This window comes from Miscanthus floridulus, chromosome 8 (genome assembly GCF_019320115.1).
Source record: "Miscanthus floridulus cultivar M001 chromosome 8, ASM1932011v1, whole genome shotgun sequence".
NCBI lineage: Eukaryota > Viridiplantae > Streptophyta > Magnoliopsida > Poales > Poaceae > Miscanthus > Miscanthus floridulus.
In genome coordinates, this window is record NC_089587.1 from 105,518,130 (window position 1) to 105,528,761 (window position 10,632).

Genomic DNA, 10,632 nt, shown 5'->3' on the forward strand with positions numbered 1-10,632 from the left:
CCTTGTATGTCTTCTATGCATCTTCGCATGTCTTTCTTGAGGTGTTGATTATCGAATCATCACGTCGCCTTCGTCCAAGTCACATTTTGCATCCTATTGAACTATAAAACAACCACTTGCAAATCCATTAGTCCAATTTTGTTGTGTTGGTTATCAAACACCAAAATTCAAAGTAAATGGACCTAGGGTCCATTTTTCTTACAATCTCCCTCTTTTGGGTGATTGATGACAACACGACCAAAACAAACAAATAATGAAAATTTTGGAATTTAAAAACTATTTACTTGCTAGGATGCAATGCAAAGGGCAAGGTTGTATGATGCTAAAAGATATCACATGTAAACATCTTTGAAAACTTATCTTGCCCTTGTAAATGTCCCCATGTGGCATTATGGATTTAAGCCTCCCCTAACTCCATAATCTAGTATCCTCCCTTTCTCGGACCATTACCACTTGTAAATTTTTATGACCGGGCTTATTTTTGTCCTATAAATTCTCTCCCTTTGGAATCAAACACCGAAAAAGGAAAGACATTAGTAGCATAAGAGAGGGTCAAACTTGGTGATCCTTTGTATGTGGAGTGGAATAGGTCACCAAATTTGACTCTCACATTACATAGACTAATCTCCCCCTAAATTCATGCATACATATGATGGAGAATGTAGTTTATGCATAATTGGCAAATTAATGCTTAAGGGAGTTTAATCTATATAATGCATGGAGAAAGCATATAGATACCAAAGTGAAATTAAGATGATGATATCGGTTTAGAAATATCACATATGGAAGGCAATTTGATTTATATCATTTGCAATAGGTGGTGGATATTTGAAGTATGATGCTTAACTCCGAGGACTCTATTTTCCTTACAATGAGACTACTACACACATGATAAATGGGCCTTGATAGAGCTGAATGCTAGTAATAAAAAATTTACGTGGACTAATAATCAGGATAGACCCATCCTTGCCAAAATAGATAGGATTTTTAGCCACAACAGCTTGGGAGGCTACTTTTCCTTTGGATACTGTGAAAGCTTTAGAGAGACTACCTAGTGATCACAACCCTTTAGTTTTGAATGTTGGAGATAATGTAAGTTTTGGTAAAAAGAGGTTTAGGTTTGAAAAGTGGTGGTTAGAAAAAGGAGTCTTTTAGGGGATGGTAGAGAAAGCTTGGAACACTCCCCCAGGCTGGTGGCAGTTCAAGGTAGTTGATGAAAGTAGAACACATAGACATAAGAGATATGAAGACTATTCTTTATTTTTATGAATATTGGTGATTACAACATATAACTCCCACTTATATATAGCTCTGTAAAGGCCTAAGAGTTTGGTAAGAGCCCACATAAACATAGACTAGGATTATGATTCATTCTTCTCCTTTTCTTCTAAATAGAGTTCGTATGTTTTACAACACGGTTTACCAAAGTTTCCCTAATAAAAATACCTTCACCAAGATAGCACTCCAATAAATGCAAATTACTACTTTCCTATAAATATGTAATTCGCAAAAGGAAAAAAACACAGGTCGTCCTATCTCTATCTCTACGCAAATAAAGGAGCAAATCATTTACCATTGAAACGCAATATTTGACGTATATCAGCAGTGCCAACGCTTTCGTTCCCCAGCAGAACTCAGATCATCGAAGGTCCAGTTTAGTTTGCAAAAAATTTTGTAAAATTTTTCACATTTTTCATCACATCGAATCTTTGGACGCATGCATGAAGTATTAAATATAAATAAAAAAATAAAACTAATTACACAGTTTGGACGAAATCCACGAGACGAATCTTTTAAGCCTAATTAGACTATGATTGGATACAATTTACCAAATAACAACGAAAACGCTACAGTACTCATTTTACAAAAAAAAAAATTTCATCTAAACAAGGCCAAAGAGGAAACAATTCGATCACGACACGACCTCGGGTATGTAGGACCCGCTCGTCAGGCTGTGGGATCCCCCGGAATAATGGCGGGTACTGCCTTTTACACAGTTTCCCGCGTTCCTCCTCTCCCGCGGCAAGCACTTGCCTCTCCAACTCTCCGAATCCCGCACACAGCCCCCGCGAAAAGAATATCCGATCAACGGCCAGGACCCGGCCGACGAGGCCCATCGGACGGCCACACGCGCGCGCGTCCGCACGGACAGACGGAGAACCCGAGCCCACGGTACCGTCCCCCGCTGGGAACCCATTCCTTTCTTCTTCTCTGTCTCGTACCGCGCCGTTGCGATCGTAAGCTATCCGTTACTTGCCCCGTTCTTCCTGCCTGTCTCGTCGCTGGGCACCTTTTGCACCTCGCCCCCTCCACAAGTCGTCTAATTATTCCTCGGGTGCGTGCGCGGACCGGAAACGGATACCGCTACCGCCGGTGCCTTCCTTCGCTGCCGCTGCGGCCTGCCTCTCGTCACTTCCAAAGACCAGACCAGGCAGAGAAAGAGGAGAAACCCGAACCTGAGAAGGAGGGGGGAAAAAATTCGGAGCCCTCGGGGGGGTCTAAGTTGCAGCGGATTTGCGCGGGTGAGGTGGGAATCGGGGCCCGGATCCGGCGAGTAGGAGCGGCGGGGCCGAGATCTATGCGCGGAGGGGGAGGACGACCGGGCTGAGGAGGAGGGGGAGCTGCAGGGGGGGGCGGCCCAATGGAGGAGGAGGCGGAGTCGTCCTCGGCGGCGGCGCTGGCGCTGGCGCTGGTGGCGCTCTTCGTGGTGCCGGCGGTGGCGCTGCTGGTGCGGGCCCGCTGGCGCCGGGCCGCGGCGCGGAGGGAGGAGGTGCGCCGCCTCGCGCGGCTCGCGGCCGAGGAGGCCGAGCTGGCGGAGCGTGAGTCCGTGCTGGCCTACTACTCCGAGCTGTTCCCGGGCGTCGTGCACGCCGCGGAGGTGCCCGTGGCGCCCGAGTGGGGCCCGCCGCCGGTGGCTGTGGCGGCGGTTCCAGGCCCGGCGGCGCAGGAGGAGTTCGAAGCGCAGCCGCCTGCCGCAGTCCCAGCCGCCGGTGGGGGCGAAGGGGGTCTGTGCGGTGTGCTTCAAGCCGACCACGTTCAGGTGCAAGCAGTGCAAGGCCGTCAAGTACTGGTGAGTGGGGTGAATCCCTGGCTTCTCTGCCCCTGATTCCATCTCCAGTTTGTTTAATTTCAATCCAGGTGATTGGGGGAATTGTGGGAAGATAGTCCGTGATTTGTACAATTGGGAGTGGAGTGGTCCTGTATTTGGTACAATTTTTTGGTAGTTCCACAAAGTTTAGACTCTCCACCAAACCTTTGGGAATGGTACACTGATTTAGGGCACCACTAACCCTCCATTTAATCCTTATGACTGTTTTTAGTCGTCGCTCTATAACCTTGGGTGGATTCACAGCATTGCTGATTCCTCACAGAAACTCGGATTCGATAGAGCTTTGGATGGCTATCATATTCTCAGTCCCTGATAGCTTCATACTTACAAAATCAACAATTTGTTTCAGATTCCCTGTCTCCATGTCTCTGCCGCTTAGAATCTAGGTTCCTGCCAATTTAGTCTGATTTTTTTTTTTTTATCAATTTAGGCTACAACATGTCTTATTGTATAACCTTCTCATAGTTACTTCACATGTTTTTCCATGCCTCAAGGTTGCCAATTGCATGGACAAAAATACTGGCATTGATCTGTTCGCATATTCAACTATGTGACAGAAAATGATTGATACTTTGTTCGCACACTGAATTTTTCATAAACCTAATTCTTCCATATTAATTCCCTACATCTAAGTAATTTTCATCTATGTGTGGGTGTGATGCGATACTACCGGAGTACTAGACTAGATTTATGGAGATATGACAATAATAATCAGTGGTCAAAGTGTGTTTTTAGGGACCATGCCAAAAAATGGGTCAAAGTTACCTCGAAGTTGTATAACAAGTATTTTGAAGATAGTATTGCAAGAGGCTAAAACAAGTATAGTGAGCCCGAGGTAGTATTTGACAGTAGGAAGTCCCATGCATGACATGCTTGTTTCATGGTGAGTAAATGCACCAGCTAACCACTAGGTGCTACAACCTACAATAATACCACACACTTAATATTTTCTTACAACAGTACAGCTGTCAAGTATTAACTAAAACGGCATGCGCTGACCCTCATTATCCCATATTTGTCTATCTACCTATGAACTTCAAGACTACTGAATCACCAAGAAATTGTTTGGCTCGATAGGATATGGAAGCTAGTATGCTGTAGATCGATCATGCATCTGCTTGTCCGCAAGTTTACGTGATGTGTTTCTAGATTTCATTTTTACATTTTGAGGTAAAGTGATGAGTGATTGGATAGGTCCTGCTGTTTTTTTTTTCTGGGTGAATGGTGAAATCGTATGGACATCTGTGAGTTAGCAAATAATGTTGGCATGTTGCCGTATTTTGTACGTTGATAAGATCCATGACTTTCTTAGCTTAACTTGAATGTCACCTTCTGTTTTGTAGTTCCTTCAAATGCCAGATAGCCCACTGGAGACATGGTCACAAAGATGAATGCCATCCACCAAGTGTTAATACTAGGTCCGATGATGAAGGAAAGGCTGAACAGGGAAGAGCTGCCTGAAGAGAATGTATCAGTTGGTGTTAAACAGGTTGCTGAAATGAACAAACCAGTTGTTGGATCTGGAACTTCTGATGCAAACCATAATTTGAAGAGTTCCAATGGTAAAAGTAAACATATGCCTTCAGAAGCGGTATGTACCAATGCAGAGGTTCCTGGAGGTCATCAGTCCAACAGCACGGTCGAAATTTCTCAAAATGTTCCAGTGTCTGTTGACAATAGTAAGATGGGATCAAGTATCAAACATGCAAATTTTGTTGAAGATGGTTCTTCCACTGTGGACTTAAATGGGGCGTCGCCATGTAAGTCTCAGGCTTCTCCACCAAACATAAATGGTCATAGCAGTTTTGTAAGCGAAGAATTCTGCAATCATTCCAAGGAACACCAAAGAGCCAAGGATACCAGTGTTGTTGAGGATTGTTCTCAGACAAACAATAACAGAGAGGTTGAAGACAGTAGCATTCCCCAAGCAGCTGCATCTGTTGTCTTGGAGCCCAAAAGTTCTAGGACTCCTATTCATGTGGAACTTGAGAGGTCTAAAACAAAACCTGTTGGGAATGACAGCATTCAGAGCACGAAACCTGTGCCATCTGCATTGACTGTTGACAAAGCCACTTCAGTTCGTGGGAGTAGTTCCATTACACCTAATTCATCTAAAGTAGCAGATAATCTTCCTGATAGAAGTTTTAAAAACCCGTCAGATAGGTCAGGTTCAACAGCAAATAACCTTGCAACATCTCTGAAGAAAATGGTCAGGCAGCAAACTGCACCAAAAGTTGTGAGGCATTATCCATCAGAATCGGTAAGATAATTGAATATATCTTTGTACTTAGCATCTTATTTTTCTCTCTTGTATCTGCTAATAGTTATCTTTTGTGTCAGACACTCTTCCCATATGAACTTTTTGTGAAGCTCTACGGCAAGGTTGAGTTGCACCCTTTTGGTCTTCATAACGTTGGCAACAGGTAAAGAGTGAATTGTTTTTTCAAGTAGTAAGAGTAGGAAGGTTAACTGGCATGCATACATGTGCTTGCTCATTAAGGTTTTATCCATTTGGTCTGGGCCTTTGTAAGATCTTAAGTGTATGCTCCTATAATATTTGTGATTTACTTCCATTAAAGTTTGCTTTGTGCATATAAATTAGAGGATGGCGCTTTGAGGCGGATTATAGCATGAGCCAAGTATATTTATATTAGTACTGATCTTGTTCCTTTCCGTTGCATAGACCTTAGGCTAAGAACTGAGTTGTTTTAACTGGACTTAAGTTCAGTGCAATGCTGTGTTGTCTAATCCATGCTTTCCTTTGCAGTTGCTATGCAAATGCTGTTCTTCAGTGCTTGATGTTTACTCGACCACTCACAACATATCTTTTGGAAGGGCTTCACTCAAAAAATTGTAATTCTCCACTACTATGTTTGTCATGTTACTTTTTTACTATGTGCTTGACTATTCGTATAATACCTTTACCTCATGTGCTGTAGGTTCTCAAAAAGGATGGTGCTTCATGTGTGAATTTGAAAAACTCATTGTGGAGGGCAAACGGCGCAAGACTGCCTTGTCACCAACTGGGATACTCTCTCATTTGCATGACATTGGCAGTAGCTTGGGTCCTGGTAAACAAGAAGATGCTCATGAGTTTCTTAGGTAAGGCAGCATTATTTATTTCCTATGTTTTTGTTTTTCATCTACAATTGATGCTCCAAGAAGCTGGAGCAGCTCATAATTATAAAGAATCTACGTGCAGCAAAATGTGGAAAGGATTGAATTTAGAGGTTTTCATGACAGTTTGATCAGTATTTTGAATTTATTTGAGGTTTTGCCATTAAGTGGCCGACTATTATGGATCTATGTGTCAATGGAAGAAAAAACAATTGTGTACTAGATCTGGATGGACTGTTTTACTACATATGGATGAGCTCTTTCGCCTTAGTGGCTTATTTAGATGTTCTACTGGGGCTCGAATTTGTAACGCAAAAGCAAATTACCTTACAATTATGATGTCTTGATTTGATTTTATCCTCTTTGAACAAATGCAATGTTGCAGTACCTATTTAGTAATTGGTTTGAAAACATTGTCCCCCAATAGTTATGGCCATTCAAACTTTGCAAATGCTATCTGAATCGCTACTTAGAGAACTCGATAGAACAATGGATCCTCGATAGTTATTTGATTCCTTTATTTAGACCACTTTATTTTGGGTACTTTGCTTTTGTACTCCATCCGGTCACAAAAACATGTCATTTAGGACAAGATTTGGTCAAACCTTAACAAACATCAATAACTTTTAAATCGTTTAGTTTGAAGGTATGCAGTATACTCTATATATTAGATTTATATTGGAAAATTTGCAAAATGTCATAAATTTGAAGGACTTTAAGAATATATTCTAGAAGATACTATTGTTCAAAAATATGCATCGAAGACCATGTAAGGTCAAATGTGACAAGTTTTTGTGACTGGAGGTAGTAATTCTCAAATTCTCACGCATTAAACAAAAAACTTAGTTGATCTTAGCTAACTTATTTATATGTGGGAGTTCTTTGATGGAACGACAATACCTGATCCGAATTGAACAAAGGCACCCTACTTTTATTGAAAGAACAGTACCTGTTCTGTTTACAGGTATGCAATTGATGCTATGCAATCCGTATGCATGAAGGAAGCAAGAAAAGGAGGTGTTCTTCGGTCAGCGGAAGAAACAACTCTTGTGCAATTGATATTTGGGGGCTATCTGCGATCTAAGGTTTTCTTTGCATAGAGCTTACAATTATTTATTTTGATATATTCAGTTACCTTAGACTAGTTATGTGGTGAAGCTAATCTTTATTACACCCCTACTGATTATTCCTTCCTCTTTCGTCTATTTGTTCCTAGATCAAATGTTCAAGGTGCCATGTTAGTTCTGAGCAATGTGAGCCCATGTTGGATCTTACTGTTGAAATAGATGGTGACATTAGCTCGCTCGATGAGGCACTTGTGCGGTTTACATCCACAGAAGTCTTGGATGGAGAAAACAAATATCACTGCAGCAGGTTTTGTTACTGCTCTTGGTTTTTCTTCATCTGATCTTCTTGTGCCTATTTCTGCTAATTTTATCTGCGGACCTTTTGACTTTCACTGAATCTCTAAGACTACCAAGGACTTCAATGTCACCTTCTCTTGATTTTGGAAAGAACTGATAGTCTCCTGCATGTCTTTTTGTTCTGGTTGCTAATGTGGATTAGAGATTCCAGAACTTGTTACGTCATCGAAGGACAAATGACATTTTTGTGCATCATTATATTCAGCCTCATGGCAATCATTTTCTAGATGCTGAAAATGATTGAAAGAAAAAGCCTCTTAAAAATCTGAAGGGTTGAACAAATTGTGCTAGTAAATTTGATTATAAAAGCCATCTAGGTGTTTGTACGGGCTAGGGTCATTCCTTAGTTTTTTATTTAAGGTGTTTGTTGTTTCTAGTCTTTTATTAAGGTAATCCCTTCTTATTCTCTAGTGAGATAAGGGGTTTGTGTTGTATGGGACCGTTCGTTCTCTTTAATAATACAAAGATACGCAGATCTCGTGTGTGTTCAAGGAAAACGAAAATAAAAGAAAAGCAATCTACTATCACATTCTTAGTTTATTTCACTACTCTAGTGATGTATTGATGGTTCACTTCTCTTTTAGCCCCCGTATTCAATTCTTCTTTGGCCAAATTCTCATTCTCCTAGCTCTACTCTGTCTTTTCAGATGCAAATCCTATGAGCGTGCTAAAAAGAAGCTGACAATAGAAGAAGCGCCGAATATTCTGACTATTGCACTGAAAAGATATCAGGTACCATCTAGATTATCATTGTCATCTAATATTTACATTTTGAAAGTTCTATATGAAGTTATGAACACTGTCCTGGCAATAGAGATGGCAACTACATGTGCAATAGAAGAGTGAAATTTTTGTAGCTTCATGTATTTGGTAGGAATCAAGTTTTGTTGAGATACACTAAACATTGCCCTTTTATGTGCAGTCTGGCAAGTTTGGAAAGATCAGCAAAGCCATCAGATTTCCAGAAACCCTCAACATGCTTCGCTATATGAACCCAGATACTGATGACATATCGCCAATTTACAGCCTCTATGCAGTGGTTGTCCACCATGATGTCATGAATGCTGCCTTCTCTGGCCATTATGTATGTTATGTTAAAGATACACAGGGAAAGTGGTTTAAGGCAGACGACAGTCAGGTATGCTTACTCTTTGTGGGCATCTCATGGTTCTGCTCTCATGAATAGGGCTTGTTTGGAATGGTGATTTTGAGTTCCAAATTTCTAGGATTTAGTACAAAATATGAAGTAATTCATGAAAATTCCTTCAAAACAGGCCCTTGTGCTTTTTAGTGACCACAAATGAATCTATAATCCTTGGGAATATGAAACTATGATCATAATATGGATCTTACTATAATAGTGACCAGATTCTGTGTATTATTGGAATAGTGAAGAATAATTTAATGTGTTTGTAATAGTAAAATGTTGTATGTCAAAACTTGAGTCCTCCTAATTGATACTCCTCTGCCTTGAAAGCTAACTATGGCCTTGTTTGGCTGCACTTGTATCCACCTTAATCAACATGTATTGAGAAATTTATTTCCACCCCAATCCACTCCAGACACACGTGGATTGAAGTGAATACTTGTGCAGCCAAACAAGCCCTATGATGGGTTATCATCCTAGTTGGGGGGGTGTGGGTTGTATTCTAATACGTCTCCATAATGCAATGATACATAACTCCTCCATGATGTTCAAGGGGAAAAAACTGTGTTGGGTTGTCATCAGAGAGAATATGCGCTTAATAACTGGTCTTTATCGTTTGCAGGTGAAACCTGTATCTCTGGACAATGTTATGTCAAAGTGTGCATATATGCTGCTGTATGCAAGGTGATTACTGGGATTCTCTTATTTAACTGATTCACTCACTTGTTATGTGTACTCCTGTGAGGACTTTGTCATGATATTCTAATTCCTATTCTAATTAAATCAGGTGTTCACCGAGGGCACCAAGCTCTGTTAGGCAGGCTATGGGGGACCCAACACACCCCAAGAAGGCCAAACAGAAGGTGGTTCTAGGAGGGACAACATGGCGAGGAGGTTCCTTAAACAGACACCAAGCTGGTCAGCCGCATAGGGACCACACGGCAGATGACCTTACCCATGCATTTGATGAATATAGAGATGCACCATATTCACCTTCAGATTCTCGGAGTCCTAGCGAGAGTTCATCCCTCTTCAGCAACTCGGACGCAGGGTCGCACAGCACTGTCAGCACCGACAGCAGCGAGAGCACGAGGAACTCGACCAGCACAGAGGAGTATGAGTACGTGTTCGGAGCTGCTGATCAGATGTACCCAGGAGGCTCCATGGGAGGAGCACCTGCAGAGAGTGACTATCCGACGTATCCCCGTTCGAGGTCCAGCTTGAATACCAGCTCATCAGGCCGGGAGGCATACAGTACGGATAGCTCTGCGGAGCACGGTGGGCATTGGGTTGAGGGCGATGAGAGCCCGTCCTTGTTGTATACTGACAGAAGTAATCAGCAGTTGAGCAGTAAGTTAACAGACCAGTATAGGCAGTTAGATAGGAGCGGACATGACCCTGGAGAAACCAGGGGCGGTGTCTTATTGAGAAGACCATCTAGGGACAGGACCGCCCAAGCATTTTATTGATGTGCGGGGTTTGGGCTGTAGAGAAATAATGTAATGTAGCCTGTAATATTATCTCGCTGCAATGTGTAAAAAGAGAAGAGAAATGTGGTAGTCCATAGAAGTTAAATGTCTAACTTGATGACATAATCCCGAGGAACCTGAAACAAACTTTGCATTTTCCATGGGATCGACATAGTAGTAGATCATAAGATCAATCCAAAAGTTTATTAGAGCAACTCGAGCGGCACCTCTACTCCCAATTTAGGTAATGGAGGCTAAAAAATCAACCTCAACAGGCCTTCTACCACATCGCTAGATTTGTTGGCTTCCTATTTTTTTTCCAACGCCTCCTACAGTCCATTACCTATTTCTGTTGGCCTATTTTTC

General features: G+C 41.9%; 1 protein-coding gene across 1 annotated transcript; it reads left to right on the forward strand.

Moving 5' to 3' along the window:
- The first annotated feature begins 2,205 nt into the window (after nucleotides 1–2,205).
- On the forward strand, nucleotides 2,206–10,427 carry LOC136477121 (ubiquitin carboxyl-terminal hydrolase 17-like). Its single transcript, XM_066475155.1, is given in 13 exon segments — nucleotides 2,206–2,968; nucleotides 2,970–3,070; nucleotides 4,453–4,567; nucleotides 4,569–5,369; nucleotides 5,450–5,532; nucleotides 5,877–5,962; nucleotides 6,049–6,211; nucleotides 7,191–7,311; nucleotides 7,443–7,600; nucleotides 8,298–8,382; nucleotides 8,573–8,788; nucleotides 9,420–9,481; nucleotides 9,585–10,427. Coding segments are annotated over 13 exon segments (3,000 nt in total). The 5' UTR covers nucleotides 2,206–2,641; the 3' UTR covers nucleotides 10,267–10,427.
- The last annotated feature ends 205 nt before the right edge of the window (nucleotides 10,428–10,632 follow it).